The following is a 17,514-nucleotide window of genomic DNA, read 5'->3' as shown; positions in this document are numbered from 1 at the left end:
GGTGTTATGAGTTCAATTTTGGATATATTAGAATACTTTATGACATTCAAGAGAAACTATCAAGTAGAAAGTAGGATATAGGGGCCAGAAGGCGAGTACTAAGGTCTGTATTGGCAGTTTGAATTTGTGAGCCATCATATAGATGGTAGCTGGGCCATTTTATAGCTTAATGCTGGTGTACTCTAGAATAAGAATGGTGAGAAGAGGCTAGAGTAGTGCAGGGAACAGCCTCGCGGTTTTGGACACTTTTTCCTAGGTAACCAAATGGAGATGATCCATAGGCCTCCCTGCCCCCACCATGTAAATGACCTATGGAAAATGTGATCCTTCCAGGGGTAGACTTCTTCAGTGCTGACAAGCACTACAGGAACTTTTCTTGAGAAAATGTAGTTGGAAGCCTTAGGCAAAGTCTTCTAGAAAGTATAAATGCCCTTACCTCCACAGCATGCCATTTAGCAGTGCCCACTTCAAGAATGATACAGGGTCACATATTTTAACCTCCTACCTTATATAAGGGGGAAAAATAGGGACAAACATCATGTCAACATGAGTTACATGTTTTTTATTTGAGGTTCTCATGGGCCATATACATACATGTATTATGTCAAAGGCTTTGTACTTAGATTTCTCAAAATTAAGTATGTCTTGTTTTATTTATTTAAACAGTAAGTTTATTTCCAGAATTAAATTATGTAACCTCTGTACTAAATCCTAAATTTAAAAAAAAGGATTTTGAGTACCTATAAAGTTATTTATTGTTATATTCAACTTTTCTTTAGTGTCTAATCAAATAAAGTTGAAACAGAGGTATTCATGTTGCATTGATATTGAGGTGCTCTTCTAAATGTTTGGCTAGGGACTGTAATATGAATTATTAGTGTGTGAAGCCATTAATTTGCTGTCATATTTGATATACTAATGTAGGTCAGTGACAAAACACCACTTAAAGGTACTAGTAGCTAATAGGAACATATCAACATGAGAACCTGTCAAAAAGGCCTTTAATTGGAAATTAAGGAACATTTGATATATGTCAAAATAGCTCTGGATTTAGACCCTCAGTTCTCTTGTTCTCAGCCCTTAATTAAAATGGAGGCTTCAGCTGCATGATAACATTTTTGGCTTGTGACATTCCTCCACTATTCATTTTAGTTATTGAAACTTCAGTATTGAAAAGGTCCCTTTATAATTCTTTGGGTATGTCTTTGAAATTTCTACAAATATTTGTATTTTTTGAGATTATAGTAGAGAAGCAAATATATGCTTCGTACTCTGAGTATTAATATGTGTTTCTTTTTTTTAAGTTTTTATTTTTATTTATTTTGAGAGAGAAAGAGCACTAGCAGGAACGAGGCAGAGAGAGAGCAGGAGAGAGAATCCCAAGCAGGATATGTGCTGCCAGCACAGAGGCCGACACAAGGCTCAGTCCCACAAACTGTGAGATCATGACCTGAGCTGAAACCAAGAGTCAGACACTTAACCATCTGAGCCACCCAGGTGCCCCTAAAATATATTTACAAGAATGCTGATTCTGTGATTAAGTAGACAAAAGCCTTTCTGAAATACTTCTCTGTAGATACACCCACTTGTTATTCTTTAAGCGTTTTCCTACTTTTATTTATTTAAAATGATTTGTAATATTAAGTAAATTTATTCTAGAAAAACACCAGCTTCAGTTGACATTTTCAGCAACAATTTTCATTTATTTACTTGATAAACTGGCCTCAAAAAGAGAAGCTTAGCTTTGTTGACAAATTTGATGGTTTCATTATGTGGACAATTTATATTAAGTTGGTGTAATTGTTACAGATATTTTTCATTTTTTTTCATGTAAATTATTGGGAAGATAATATAATGATTTCACTAATCAGTAATAATATCATTCCTCCAATGTTTGCTCTATACATGAGGATTTCAGGCTGCCAACAAAAACTAAAATTTTGAATGCTTACTGCTATGAGCCAGGCACTGATGTAAGCTTCAGATATGCATTATCTAATATGATCACTGCAGCAGTGTGAAGTAAAAAGTTTTATTATCTTCATTTTATACGTGAGGAAGTGAGACTATCCAAGATTATATGCTAGTATTTCCCAACCCAGGAAACCCAACTTCAAACCCAGTACTGTAAATTAGCAACATTAGAAAGATTCAACTTTCATCATTAAAGACTTTCTATCTAGAGGTGTGTATATATACACACACACACACACATACACACACGCATATATATATATATATATATACACACACATACACACATATGTACATACATACATACATACAATTCATTGTTCATTATTTACCAATAACATTAAGCAGGTGTGGGAGAAAATTTCTTGTGAAAAAAACTTATTATTGAAAGAATAAATTCCATTTTTCTTTTCTTAAAATTTTGACTGTTTTAGGTATTGGCTTACATTATGTTGGTGATGTAAAATTGTAATGTTGGCATTGGTGATATAGATCTCTGGGACAGTGGGTCAGTAAAAGTGGGGGTGTAAGATGATACATGAGTGATGGTTCATTGTAGGGGACCTGGAAAGACGGACAGAGCTGGTGACTTGAATCATAATGGGCGTGGTCATTCACTGGATTTTCATATATCAGACAAACAGCAGTGCAAAGAAGAGGGTAGGATATTCAAAGTCCAGAAACATAGTTTAAGAAAAGTCAGAAGACTCTAAATCAATTTTTGAAAATGGACTGAAGTTCATGGGAAAAAACCTGGTGGGTCCAGACAGATAGGCAGGTGTTATCTTTACCATTGAGATTAAGACGATGAGTGCAAGTGTGACGTGGAAGCAGAGAAAGTATGTGTATGTTTGAAATTGTCAAAGCTTAATATTTAAAATAATTGGATGGTGGATGATAAGACTTACTAATAATTGCTTATGTGTCACATTACATGATTGAGACAGATGTTTTTACTTTGAGTCTTATGGCACCAAGTAGTGTAATAAAAACACGTTTTACCTATCAGTATATAAATGATTGATAATTTTCTTTCTGTTTTTGGTTCTTCCCCCCTAAATTCCAAAGATATAAAGGAATGTTTGACCTTTTAAAAAGATGCAGCACCGCAAAATGAAACACAACAAAATTTGTGTTTTTTTAAGCTTATTTATTTTTTTTTTTGAGAGAGAGAGAGAGCGCAAGCGAGCGAGCAGGGGAGAGGCAGAGAGACAGGGAAAGAGAGAATTCCAAGCAGGCTACCCACCATCAGCACAGAGCCTGATGCAGGGCTTGAATTCACAAACTGCGAGATCATGACTGCAGCCAAAATCAAGAGTTGAACGCTTCACTAACTGAACCACTCAGACACCCTAACAAAATTTGTTTTTTAGGGTAAGGCAGAATTGTAGTTAAAAGTAAACGCTGACAATTTATTGAATTTCACTGAAGGTGTCTTGTTTTCTTCAATGGAAATTACAAATAAACATTTCAGGTTTTAGAGAGAACTAGAGATTGTCAGAATCACATTCGTTACACAGGTGCCTGGTGTTTGCTAAATTCTCAGTCCATGGAGTACATTATTGCCCTAGTGGATTCTGACTCATTTTTGCTTAGTGATAATCTCGTTTCTGCTCTGTTCAGTAGGGGATTTTGGGCGTGGCTCACTGGCACACTGATTCCTGCATTCTGGGGTCCAGAAGGCATTTTCCTGACATGTTGAGGAAGTTGTTCTCCTTGGGGTTAGTCACAGGCAACGGCAGTGATTTCTCAGTGGAGAGAAACAATGGGGAAATTGGCAGGTCAGATCATCAACATTTTCTGCTTGCCATTGCCACTCTTGGAGAAGCAAATTGAAGTTTTCATTTTTGGCACATTCTGTAGTAAATCTTGTTGTTTTTTTTTTTTCTGTTTTGTTTTGTTTTGTTTTGTTTTGATGAGCTAGACTGGAAGAAATAATGGCTCTCTGTAAATACCCAATTTGTGATTAAGGTTGCAGCACAATGATGAGACTAATTTCATTTTAGTTAGTATTTGCTGTAGCTTAAGTTCCTTCCAGAAGGCTGTAAAGCTCTTAATTTTACTGAAGGATGAGTATATTGAGGTATACATTTCAGTCCAGAGGGATAAAAAAAAAAATGATGTAATCAGTACCTGTGGCTTCAAGAGTCCTGATCTCATAAGATGTGGTAATAATTCATAAGGGGCAAGGAAGATGTGGTTCAAAGAACCTTGGATGGTTCACTTACTGCATGATACATAGCTTCTGACATTATTAGGAGGAAGCCATTTCACAAGTTTGATTTAGAGGGAGAAGACCTAATCAAAGGTTTTAAGGATTAAATGCTGCCCCCTCTTGCAGTGTTATAATAGGGTCTGTGTCTCCATTACCGTGCCCCCACACTGATTCAAAGCCCAAAAGAACAGTGCCATAAAAGCAAGATAGTGTTTGTCTCAGCTTGTTGTTGAGGTTGATAGTCTACGGCCTAGGCTTCAAAGTTTCTGGAGTAGTTATTTTTTATTTTTCTAAAATTTATTAATTAGAGACATGATTCAACTTCTAGTTGCAAACAATTCAGAATGTGCTATAGCATCCAATAGAAAGCCAGGAACTTGTGTATAGGGTATCTCATTCCTTCCCAGGAAGAGGAATGTGCAGTTCCCCATAATAATTACCTTCAAGTTGGGGTACCCAGCTTAGTCCACACAAATCCTTTGTGAGCAAAATACAAGATTAACAAAATATTTGATGGGCTTTCAAATATTTGCTAGGTGTAAGTCAGATATTTCCCCTGTAAAATACCAGGAAGAACATAGTCAAGGGTTTGGGCTAGGAATGTCCACGTAGAGACAAGGATGTAGGGAACTGGAGGCCAACTAAGACTTGGAGGTCCACGGTTCCTCTATGGAACACACATAAGAGGTTGTCAAATGCTCTATTTGAAAAAAGGAATGTTAAAAACCTTAGATTCAGTGAAATGTGTTTTTCATCTATAAAACATATAAGAGTCTTTGAAGTTTTAGCTATAGATATTAAAAGGTTATGCTTCTAGGTGAAAACAGATATTTTTGATGAAATCCGAATTTGCAAATATAGAAACCTCCATGTAATAAAATTTAAAATTTTTATATTGTTTCACTTAAGAAAAATAGGACACAAAATGTTATTTTGTGGAATATAGTTTAGATTATATTTTGCTGTTATGTGTTTGATTTTCTGCAAAGTTAGTACCCTGAATGGATAATATTAGAAAATGACATTACAAGGTAGTTCTTTTATACAAAAACATTATTGGTTTTATTCTTGTTTTAACATTACAACTTAAATTGCATTACTGATTTTTGTGTTTAACTTCAAAATTTCATGCACATAGTTGTATTATTATTGAAGGTCATTTTATTTTCTGTTCTTAGTGTTGTTTATGTATTTCACACTTGTCCTACACACCTCCCCTCTGGCACCCACCCACTAGTTTGTTCTCTATTTAAGAGTCTGGTTTTTTTGTCTCTTTTTGTTTGTTCATTTGTTTTGTTTTTTTACATTCCACATATGAGTGAGATTGTATAGTATTTGTCTTTCTCTGACTTATTTTGCTTAGCATAATATACTCTGGATCCATCCATGTTGTTACAAATGGCAAGATCTGCTTTTTATGGCAGAGTAGTATTCCAGCGTGTGTGTGTGTGTGTGTGTGTGTGTGTGTGTGTGTGTGTATACCACCTCTTCTTTATCCATTTATCTATAGATGAACACTTGGGCTGCTTCCTATCTTCACTATTGTAATAATTCTGCAATCAACAAAAGGATGCATGTATCTTTTCAGATTAGTGTTTTCATTTTCTTTGGGTTAATACCCAGTAGTCGAGTTAGTGGATCAAATGGTAATTCTAGTTTAAATTTTTGAAGAACCTCCATATTGTCCTCCACAGTGGCTGTACCAGTTTGCATTCCCATCAACAGAGCATGAGGGTTGCTTTTTCTCCACATCCTCGCCAACACATGGTATTTCTTGAGTTTTTGATTTTAGCCATTCTGACAGGTGTGAGGTGATATCTCATTGTGATTTTGATTTGCATTTCCCTGATGATGAGTGATATTGAATATCTTTTCATATTTCTGTGGGACATCTGTATATCCTTCTTGGAAAATATCTGTTCAGATCCTCTGCTTGTCTTTTAATTTGATTATTTGGGCTTTTTTGGTGTTGAGTTGTGTAAGTGCTTTACATATTTTGGATATTAATCCTGTATCAGGTATATCATTTGCAAATATCTTTTTCTTTTTAGTAGGTTATCTTGTTGTTTTGTTGGTTTCCTTTGCTCTGCAAAAGCATTCCATTTTGGTGTAGTCCCAATATTTTAATTTTGCTTTTCTTTCTCTTGCCTGAGGAGACATACCTAGAAAAAAATGTTTCTATGGCTGATGTTAAAGAAATTATTGCCTAGGGCTTATTCTAGGATTTTTATGGTTTCAGGTCTCACATTTAGGGCTTTAATGCATTTTGGATTTATTTTTGTGTAGAGTGTAGAAAAGTGGTCCAGTTTCATTCTTTCACATGTAGCTGTCAGTTTTCCCAGCACCATTTATTGAAGAGACTGTCATTTTTTCCCATTGTATATTCTTGCCTTCTTTGTCATAGGTTGACTGACCATATAGACATGGGTTCATTCCTGTGCTCTTTATCCTGTTCCATTTATCTATGTGATTATTTTTGTGCTAATACTGTACTATTTAGATTAGCTTTGTAGTATATCTTGAAATCTTGGATTGTGATACCTCCAACTTTATTCTTCTTTTATAAGATTACTTTGGCAATTCATAGTCTTGTGGTTCAATACAAATTTTAATAGTATTTTGTTTTAGTTCTGTGAAAAATGTTGGTATTTTGATAGAGATCACATTAAATCTGTGGATTACTTTGTGTTGTATGGACATTTTAGTAATATTGACTTTTCAATCCAGGGACATGGAATATCTTTCCATTTATTTGTGTCATCTTCAATTTCTTTCATCAGTGTTTACTTGTACAGAGTACAGGTCTTTCACCTCCTTGGTTAAGTTTATTTCTAGTTATTTTATTAGTTTTGGTGCATTTGTAAATAGGATTGTTTTCTTAATTTCGCTTTCTGCAAATTCATTATTAATATACAGAAATGCAACAGATTTGTGTACTAATTTTGTATTCTGCAACTCCACTGAATTAATTTATCAGTTCTATTAGTTTGTTTGATGGAGTCTTTTGGGTTTTATAGAGAGAGTATCATGCCATTTGCAAATAGTCAAAGTTTTACTTCTTCTTTACCACTTTAGATGCCCCCCCCTTTTTTTTTCTTGTCTGATTGCTGTGACTAGGACTTCCAAAACTATGTTGGATAAAAGTGTGAGAGTGAACATCCTTGTCTTGTTCCTCATCTTAGAAGGAAAGCTCTTCAGTTTTTTACCATTGAGTATGATGGTAGCAGTGATTTTTAATGTGTGGCCTTTATTATGTTGAGGTATGTTCCTTTAAACCTGGTTTGTTGAGGATTTTTTATCATGAATGGATGTTGCACTTTGTCAAATGTTTTTTATACATGTATTGAGATGATCATATGGTTTTTATCCTTTCTCTTGTTGACATAATATACCACATTGATTGGTTTGTGAGTATTGAACCACCCTTGGATCCCTGGAAAAAATCCTATTTGATCATGGTAAATGATTTTTTAACATATTTTTGGATTTTGTTTGCTTATATTTTGTTGATGAATTTTGTATCTGTATTCATCAGAGATATTTCATGTATATAATTACATTATTATTGTTACTTTCTTTTGATGACAGACTTTCTTCCGTCTTAAATAGTATCTGTTGCATATAAACAGATAACTTGAGTTAAAATTTTTAACTTAAACACTTTTCTTTAAATACTTAGCTGACACTAACCTAAAAAATCATATTAACTTCTGTTATTTAGAAAACATTAATAGCTCCTTTCTAAAAGCAGAGGCTTCAGGGTTTAATTTTCTTACCTTATTTTTGGGCTTTGGAGAGTCTCTCAGGGGAGCTCAATTAACTTACAACAATGCTGCTCAGCATGTACTGAAGAAATAATGCAAAATATTTAAAACTTTTCATATTAAGAGCCTTTTCTCAAAGTCATATGAGGTAGATACGGCCTTCTTTTGGTTAAATCCAGAATAATCAACAGGATCTTAGTACTTTTATTTTATTATATATAAAATATATTTTTATATTTTGTAAATATAAAAAGGTATTTCTCTGATGTGAATAGGAATATTGTGTTAATCAAATATATAGGTTGAGGGGAAAGGGGGAGGGAAATGAGTTCACACTGATGCTGAAATAGTAGTTAATTAAAAGAAATCAATGAATCAAAAAAGTCAAATGTCAGTTTCTAACTGATTTTTTTTTTGGAACTAAAAATTGACTAAAATAATCTGTATGTTGTTTGTGTATCAGACTATTGCCCTATTTGGGATTACTTAGGGCAATGACAGAGGGATTTTAACTACATTTTAAGGAAATTATTAGAATAGACATACAAATTGAACATTTTGTTTATGGGCATGTTTCCATATGTGTTTATATTCATGAGTGTAGTGAGTATATTAGTGGGATTTAATAAGTCTATGTTGTTTTAAAATGTAGAGTAAGGGTATAATTTCATAAGATCCTTATAGTTTCATGGAGGCAAAGGCAGATAAACTAAGACTGAAGGAGAGGTAGAAGACCAAAATAATGCCAAATCTAGCAGCTTACCATCTTCTATTTTCCTTTTATAAATACAAGCAATAGGCAGAAGCCAGGCTGCTGTGGTCTGAGGATAGCAAAGCAGACGCAGAAGGATGGCTTAGAGTGTGTACTGTTATTTCTAAGCACTAAACTGTAAAGGAAGGACAAGAAGAGGCCTTGATGGGAAGATAAATGCTCTTGGTTTGTCTCTGTTTTTCTTTTCTTTTTAAAATATGGGTTCATCGGGGCGCCTGGGTGGCGCAGTCGGTTAAGTGTCCGACTTCAGCCAGGTCACGATCTCGCGGTCCGTGAGTTCGAGCCCCGCGTCAGGCTCTGGGCTGATGGCTCAGAGCCTGGAGCCTGTTTCCGATTCTGTGTCTCCCTCTCTCTCTGCCCCTCCCCCGTTCATGCTCTGTCTCTATCTGTCCCAAAAATAAATAAAAAACGTTGAAAAAAAAATTAAAAAAAGTTTAAAAAAATAAGTAAATAGGGGCGCCTGGGTGGCGCAGTCGGTTAAGCGTCCGACTTCAGCCAGGTCACGATCTCGCGGTCCGTGAGTTCGAGCCCCGCGTCAGGCTCTGGGCTGATGGCTCGGAGCCTGGAGCCTGTTTCCGATTCTGTGTCTCCCTCTCTCTCTGCCCCTCCCCCGTTCATGCTCTGTCTCTCTCTGTCCCAAAAATGAATAAAAAAAAAAACGTTGAAAAAAAAAAAAAAAAGTAAATAAATAAATAAATAAATAAATAAAATATGGGTTCATTTAAGTATATTTATGTGCTGTAGGGATTAACCTTGATTGTATTTTTTATAGAAGAAATTAGATAGTTTTGAGAGATTTCTGCATATGTGGTGCAGAAATTGACAAAAGTTAAACTTGTAAAAGAGTAAACAGAGGGAAAAAAAGAAGGAAAAGAAGAACAGGTAGGATTTTAGGAAAGTCAATTAAAAAATTTTTTTAACGTTTATTTATTTTTGAGACACTGAGAGAGACAGAGCACGAGCAGGGGAGGGGCAGAGAGGGAGACAATGAATCCGAAGCAGGCTCCAGGCTCTGAGCTGTCAGCACAGAGCCCGACGCAGGGCTGAACCCATGAACTATGAGATCATGACCTGAGCCGAAGTCAGACGCTCAACCCACTGAGCCACCCAGGCACCCCAGGGAAGTCAATTTTAAAAGAATGATGAAGAATTATAGAAAATAGTATAGTATTGCATAAAGTTGTTTATGTTGAAAACACAAACATTATGGTTTGTTTACTATATAATGTAAATAATTAGTCTTTGCAGGGCGCCTGGGTGGCTCAGTCGGTTAAGCATCCAACTTTGGCTCAGGTCATGATCTCCCGGTTTGTGAGTTTGAGTCCTGCGTCTGGCTCTGTGCTGACAGCTCAGAGCCTGGAGCCTGCTTTGGAGTCTGTGTATCCCTCCCTCTTTGCCCCTCCCTGACTTGCACTTTGTCCTCTCCCTCTCTCAAAAATAAACATTAAAAAAATTAAATAATTAGTCTTTGCAGTTCTGAGATGATGGTATGATATTGTTAAAGGATTCCATTTTATACTTACATTCCTTTTCACTTATGGGTGAACCTGAATAGAAGTTTTACTTTTTGCCCTAAGTTGGTTTGACCTACTAAGACTTTTCTCTCTCCATTGAGTCTTACCTCATTCATCTTTTGACCCCATTATTCTAATACCATATCTCACTCAAAATTCACCAAATGCCATCCTAGCTCTCATAGGCAATGACCTTTTGTTTGTGATCCTCCTAACTGACAACCCTGTTGTAAGTGACATTTTGGACAGTTCCCCATGCTTGAGCATCTCTTTATGTAACTTAAAAAATTTTTTTTAATGTTTATTTATTTTTGAGACAGAGAGAGACAGAGCACGAATGGGGGAGGGTCAGAGAGAGAAGAAGACACAGAATCTGAAGCAGGCTCCAGGCTCTGAGCTGTCAGCCCAGAGCCCGACGTGGGGCTCGAACTCACAGACCACGAGATCATGACCTTGAGCCCAAGTCGGACGCTTAACCAACTGAGTCACCCAGGCACCCCTCTTAATGTAACTTTTAAAGAACTACATTTTCTTTGTTTTCCTTTTAGTTCTCTGACTTTAGAAACATATTAAGTCTTTTTCTTGGCATCTCTGTATTAAGAATTCATACTCCTCTGTTTCTATCATTATCCTCTTCATTTCTCACTTTGCATTCTCTGTTTTCAAGGTTTCGCCTATTCTCTTGTTGTCAACCACCCACTACTCTGGAAGTTCTAAATCTTTATGTACAGCGGTGACTTTTCCGTTGTTGGTCAGCTCACCATTAGCATCTAAAACTGAATTCTTCACCTCATCAACGAAATCTTCCTATTCTCTTCTTCCCTGTGTTTGTTATATCGGAATATGTAATATGATGCGCCTAAGAAAAAAGATACTAAGCAAATTGTTGTAAACAACAAGAAGGATAAATATGGACTCTGCCTAAAGACACAATACTTAATTTAAGTATTGAATTGGAAGATCATACTGAAAAAAGGAGGGAGGAGAAGACTCATCTTCTATCTTAAACCAGTCACTTGGGTGGGAGAGAGAAATTAAGAAAGGAAGACACCATTTTTAGAATTACTATTTAAATGTGCTGTATTGGAGATTGTGTGAAATAAGCAGAAGAGGCCAAGTATTGACAGTGTCAATTAGCTAAATGTAAGATGTTCAGCAAAACTGAGAAGCGTTTTATGGAAGCATGTGATCACTTAAATCAAAAATGGAGAATGGGAAGAAATTTGATTATTGTTATGTTTGCTTGAAAAGCGCAACTGAGTGCTTGCTAAGAGAATGCTGTTAACTAACAATGTCAACTGTATTATCTCTAGCCATGTGAGAGCAGTGAGGTGTGAGATGTTCTATCTCTCTGTCTCTGTGTCTCTGTCTCTTGACAGAATGTGTGAGAGATGCTGGTGCTGGGTGGTTCCCTGATGTCTTTACCAGGGCTTCTGAGAGGGGGCCAATGAGCATCCCTCTCCACATTGCCTGTCCCAGGAAATCTGGGACCTGCATCAAGAACATAAGCTGTCTTGACCTGGTGTTGAAGAGTGTCAAGATTATATTGGCAACTGGATTTCCAAAGAGAGTAGTTGGATCAGGGATTTGAGGGACTTACCAAAGTGCAAAGCTCTTATCTGGAGTTCTTAGACAAGAGAAAACTCCTAATACCAAACCTGTTTACTGGCTAATAGCTTGCCTGCTATTGGAAAACGACTTTTTTGAAAATGCTTTGCAGCTAAGTCTTTTCTCTAACAAAGTCCTCCCCTCCATGATTTGGGCTCAGAACGCCTGATCTCAAATCTTTTCCACCTATGAATAATGTGGAGTATGTAGTGATCAAGAGAGCATTTTATTTCTATTCTTTTTTTTTTTTTTTTGTAAAATAAGGTCTAGGCCCAACAGGGAGATCAAACTCAGGACCGTGAGGTCAAAAGTTGTATTCTCTACTGACTGAGCTAGCCTGGTGCTCAACAGGCATTTTCTATTTAAACAGTCATCTCCCACCTAGTTAACTGAAGTGTAAACTTCTGTGTCATCTTAACTCCTCCTTCACCCCACCTGGAGTTAGTCTTCAACTCCTGTCTAACAAAACCCGCTGAAGTAGGTCTCTGCCCTCATTTCCATTCCTAGGACTATACGGCGTCTCTGCTGTGTCTCGAGACATAATGGCAAGTTGAGAGAGTGGCGCCAGTGTCAACATTTAGAGTAAGTTATAAACTACGTGGGCCACATTTTAATGTAGTTATGTCCTAAACACTGCAGGCAGTCTCTTGCAGACGTGGCTTTGAGTGCACTGCTTCCTCTTTCTGGAGTGTCCTCCTTTGTTCCCACCACATGGTTTTAGACCTAGGTTACATGTCACTGACTCATGTTAGAAACCTCCAGGCAGATTTAGACATCTTCTGGGTTGTCCTCTTATAGTACTTTTCACTTTCTTCTGTTAGAGTACCACCCTTCTTTCCTTCCTTCCTTCCCTCCTTCCCTCCTTCCTAATTGGACAGACCCTATGGGCTGTAAGCCGCTAAAAGGTACAGCTCACAACATTAAGTTTTATATCCCCAGGACATAGCCTTCTGCCTGATCTACAGCAGTTGTTCAGTAAATATATGCTTGAAAGTCTGTATATGAGAATGAAAGCCTAGAAATGCTCCTGATTGTTGCCATTGGAGCATAATTTCTTTGTGTCCTTTCTCCAACAGCATACAGAGAGAATTTGGTTTAACTTTCAAAAGTATACTCTAACAAGATAAAAGAATATCTCTCTTTTGCCCTTTCAGGCTGACCTTTTGAACCCAAAGCCAATTTACTCGAATTAAGGGAGTTGATGTGATTAGTGTTAGGAAAGATTTTACGTAATGGGATTTGGTTTACTTCAAACAAATTTGGATGAATATGAGTCTCATGCAATATTTTAACATTTTAATTTATTGCTGACTCTACAGGGCAAAGGGGATCATAACCCTTAGTCCAATTTCAGGATGATGAATTGAGGCTTTTTTCAACAAGGCAGAGGATAAAAGATGACATGCTTCAGTTAGAGTACTGCAAATTGCATTTATATTTAGAGTTAAGTAAATTCAATGCCATAATAGTTGATATTTTGCTAAAATAGGATGTTGGTGTCATTATAGTGATATTTGCTAAAACATAAATTTGGAATTAATTATGAAATTAAAATAAATTATTAAATGTAAATCTACTCTGCATTCTGAATCATGTGATACGGAGCAGATGCCAAAAATGGTGCTCATCCTGGCAATGATATGCTTAATGTAAAATTAGAGTGTTAAGGAAAAGGAAAATCACTGGGCAGTACATATCTCCTGAAGAAAAGAAAGGAGAATCATTGCTAAATAATCCAAGAAGGTGTCAGGAACATTGGTCTAAATATCTGTCTGGGAATTCTAGATGGGAGGATATGTGAGCAAAGCCTCTCGTATCTGATGGATAGCAGTTGCTCAATAAATACATGCTTGAAGATCTGTATATGAGCTCAAAGGCTTAAAATCTCAGTGCTCTTTACCTTACCCCTGGTGGGCTGATGTTACAGAGAAGTATGGTTTCAGATTGGATAGTCAGTATGAGGACCTTTACAGAACTCTTTGAGGCGTTCCTCTGTGAAACGTCATGCAGAGACATCATGGATCCTTAGGCAGGAAGAGGACATGTTGAAAATAGAAATTTTCAGCATATTATTTTGGCAGTTGTGAGATTTCTTGGGTTGGGCACATACTGGAGGCAGGATGATGAAGTGGGACAATATTACTTTGGTTGTTTGTAGCAATTATAGTGTTTATGTTGTTGGTCTACTTGCAGTGCTCTACTTCGTGAACACTTAATCTTTTTCTTCCCTCTAGTGTAGTGTAAGTCTAGTTTAGGAGTTATTTAGAGCCCTTATTTAACTATGTCAGACATAGTTTTAATAGCATGAAGTAGTGAAAAGAACAAAGGACCAGTGGTTCTGGTCTCATTTAGGCCACAACTAGCTACAGGCCTATGAGCAGGTCACTTGATGTCCCCAATTTGGAAATAAGAGTGTTGACCTGGATGAACTAAGACCTTTTCAGTTGAGCTTTCTGCAGACCAAAGAGTTAGTGAAAGCTTGCAAAATACTCCTTTTATCACTGAGCAATGAAAGTACTAAGCACATATTTTAATGCATACTAGGAAAAATACATCTTCCACCCCTAAACTTTGGTAGAATATTCTACCTTACCATAAGATAGACAGTAGGTTCACAATGATTACAATATATAGGCATTACCTTTCCTAAGAACGTGTTAAAATATAGAAGAAAGTAGAAAATTAAGCCTTGTACATGAACACAGTGTGCTTATTGTATAATTTTCATGTTTTAAATAAAGCTACTTATTTGCATAATGATGCTTTGGAAAGATATATCTTAAAATAACAATGCTATTCATTGATTTGAAATTAAAACAAAAATAATGTGTAAATTAATCTGGAAAAATTGTTATGTTACTCTATAATTAGATGTATTAGTAAATGTGTGCTATCACTTATTAAGATACATTTGGCATAGAATAATATTTCAAAGTAGTGAATCTGTATTTTCTATTTCTGTTTTGAAAATGTTTATTGGGGCGCCTGAGTGGCTCAGTCGGTTAAGCGGCCGACTTCGGCTCAGGTCATGATCTCACAGTCTGTGAGTTCGAGCCCCGCGTCGGGCTCTGTGCCGACAGCTCAGAGCCTGGAGCCTGTTTCAGATTCTGTGTCTCCCTCTCTCTGACCCTCCCCCGTTCATGTTCTGACTCTCTCTGTCTCAAAAATAAATAAACGTTAAAAAAATTAAAAAAAAAAAAAGAAAGAAAATGTTTATTAATTGTCATCAGTTTGTTAACCTCTATAATACGTATACAGTTTTATTATAGATGCTTAAAAATAAGTAGCTCTCTGATTTTGCTTCTTTGAAGTTTAAGGTTGATCCTTATAGGAAATGATATGTCAGAAACATTGTGTGCAGTGTATCAGAACACCCAGAAAAACGCTGCAGATAAGCATTTCTAATGTCATAAAACTAAACAAATTATTACAGTGTCTAGACAGGGTCCAAAGACATGGTGAATTTTTTTTTGATAAATTGATTTTATAGATCAAACAAAACATTTGATTTTTTTGAACATAATTTAATGTTCAAACCAATGAAATGATGCATGCATGAAATTTAGTTACTTGACAATATTAAAAGGAAAATGATATTTTATTCCTTGGAGTACTTTCCTTGAGTCAAGAAATACTTATAAGACTTAGAAAATTATTTTTGATCATCTGGCCTAAGTAGCACTGGCATCGTTATCATCTGGGTGCTCGGCAAAAATGCAGATTCTTGAGTTTTCTGCATCCATAACAGATCTCTGGCCATACCTCTGAAATCTGGATTTTAAACAGGTTTCTGGGGAATTGTTTTTGTGCATAGTGAATGTAAGAATTACTTTTCTAAATCTTCTTATCTTCCTGCTGGAAATCTTTACATGTCATTTGATGCTGGGTATTGGAAACTGAGATCCTGAATTTGAAAGTTGAAGAACAGGACTCTGCTTGGGAATCCAGAAAGAACTTGAAATACCCAATGATTTTATTATCTATAAATAGACTTTTCTATCAGTTTCTGTTTGAAATTGAGAACGATAATAAAATATGGTTTTCGATTGTTAACGCTATATACATTAGTTTATATAAAACAAAGTATTAGATATTGGAAACTTTTTCTTTTGTATTACTTTCAGAACACAGATTTTTCCAGAAGAAATTTTCCCATAAGTTGGACTTATATTCATTTTATTTCCTCCGTAGAATCACCAAGTTCAACCAAATTCTATGATATTCATGATCTTTTTAATGTTACATAAAGAATTCCAAGTATGCTTTCATTAATTTTTAAGCAACCATAGCATCTACTGACAATACTGATGTTTAGGTTAAGATTGCTACAGGAAATTCTTGAGATTACTATCCTTTACCTGTAGATGTAGCCTTTCCACTTGCCTTTAATTAAAATAACCCTTTCTCCTCCATTCCCAAATGTGTTTATTACAAATAAAAATCCTGAATTCACAAATGAGAATGATCTCCAATTTGAAGCTAGTAACTGACATTTATCTCTTTGGTGACAGCAAACATATTTTATTATCTAAGTGTTTCTTATGACTGGAAGAGTTTTTGCATATAGTGGATTTTCAGTGATAAGTAAGTCATTTAATGCTAGTCAAGTTTTATTGGCCTGTGTGGTATTGAAAGAGGAGAAAATAACACTTAGGAATTTGGATAGCTTCATGAGAACTATGTCTCTCTTGAATCAGAATTTTATACTTGGGAATCAATGATTTATTGCCTTCTTCAATGGCTTAATTCAACAATCATCTTTTGCTCATATCAACACAAGAGTCTGTAAATATTGAAAGCTAAGTTGATGTTCAATTCCTGACAACAAAATCTTCTCATTCATTAGCACTCTATTTGCACCACAAGGCTTACAAAATTAGTAGAAAAATGCCAGTGTTTTTCATTTAAATTCCTTTATTCTTTCTGTTAGTCTCTGGAGGTTGCACTGCTTAGATTTTGGGCAGCGTCCTTTACTATATTAAATTTGGGGTTTCAGAAAAGGAAGGACCTCTCCCATTTTAGCATTCAGATCTCATCATGCAGTCTTGTAATGATGATGAGTTCCTAAGTCATGAGTTTTCTCCTACCATCATGTTCCCCTTTGCCATTTTCAGAATGTATTGGTGACTGTTAGAAAAGTTTAAAGCTTCCTGTCCAGCAATATCTTTAATCCCTTGGGGTTGCTCAAAGTGTTAAGACTGATGGATCTGACTGTGGTAAAGTCTAATAAGAATTGCTCTGACAACCAAGATGATTCATGGGAGGAGAGTTTACTCACTTTTTTTTATATGTCTTGTCTCTCTTCTTCTTGACTCGACAGCTCCCCCAACGGTTCGTATTGTGCATTCAGGCTTGGCCTGTAACATTGAGGAGGAGCGCTACTCTGAAAGGGTCTACACTATACGGGAAGGAGAAACCCTAGAACTGACCTGTCTGGTCACAGGACATCCACGTCCACAGGTGAGTCCCGAACCGTGACAGTGAGGGAAACTCTCATTGACCTTTCTTGCAAGTCAAAATGTACATATTTCAGGAGATTTAGCTAAAAAAATTGTGTGTGTGTGAGAGAGAGAGACATTGAAGTCACTGCGTGTCTGCAGTGCAGGATAAGGGTGGTGATTGCTGAACATTCACGTTTGAAGTATTCACTTGGATAAGATGAAGAAT

General features: G+C 36.2%; 1 protein-coding gene across 2 annotated transcripts in view; it reads left to right on the top strand.

Moving 5' to 3' along the window:
• Window positions 1-17,514, top strand: part of MDGA2 (MAM domain containing glycosylphosphatidylinositol anchor 2) — an 875,114-nt gene that overhangs the window by 351,744 nt on the left and 505,856 nt on the right. For both annotated transcript variants that reach the window (XR_009264432.1, XM_058738955.1), the window contains exon 2: window positions 17,168-17,307. Coding sequence is in view for 1 of the 2 variants with exons in the window: in XM_058738955.1 (XP_058594938.1) it covers window positions 17,168-17,307 (140 nt within the window). In the remaining variant the exon portion in view is untranslated. The remainder of the gene's footprint in view (window positions 1-17,167; window positions 17,308-17,514) is intronic.

The sequence above is a fragment of the Neofelis nebulosa genome, chromosome 7, assembly GCF_028018385.1.
Source record: "Neofelis nebulosa isolate mNeoNeb1 chromosome 7, mNeoNeb1.pri, whole genome shotgun sequence".
In the NCBI taxonomy this organism is placed as follows: domain Eukaryota; kingdom Metazoa; phylum Chordata; class Mammalia; order Carnivora; family Felidae; genus Neofelis; species Neofelis nebulosa.
The sequence above is the reverse complement of the archived record's forward strand: the minus strand, read 5'-3'. Positions and strand labels throughout refer to the sequence as shown.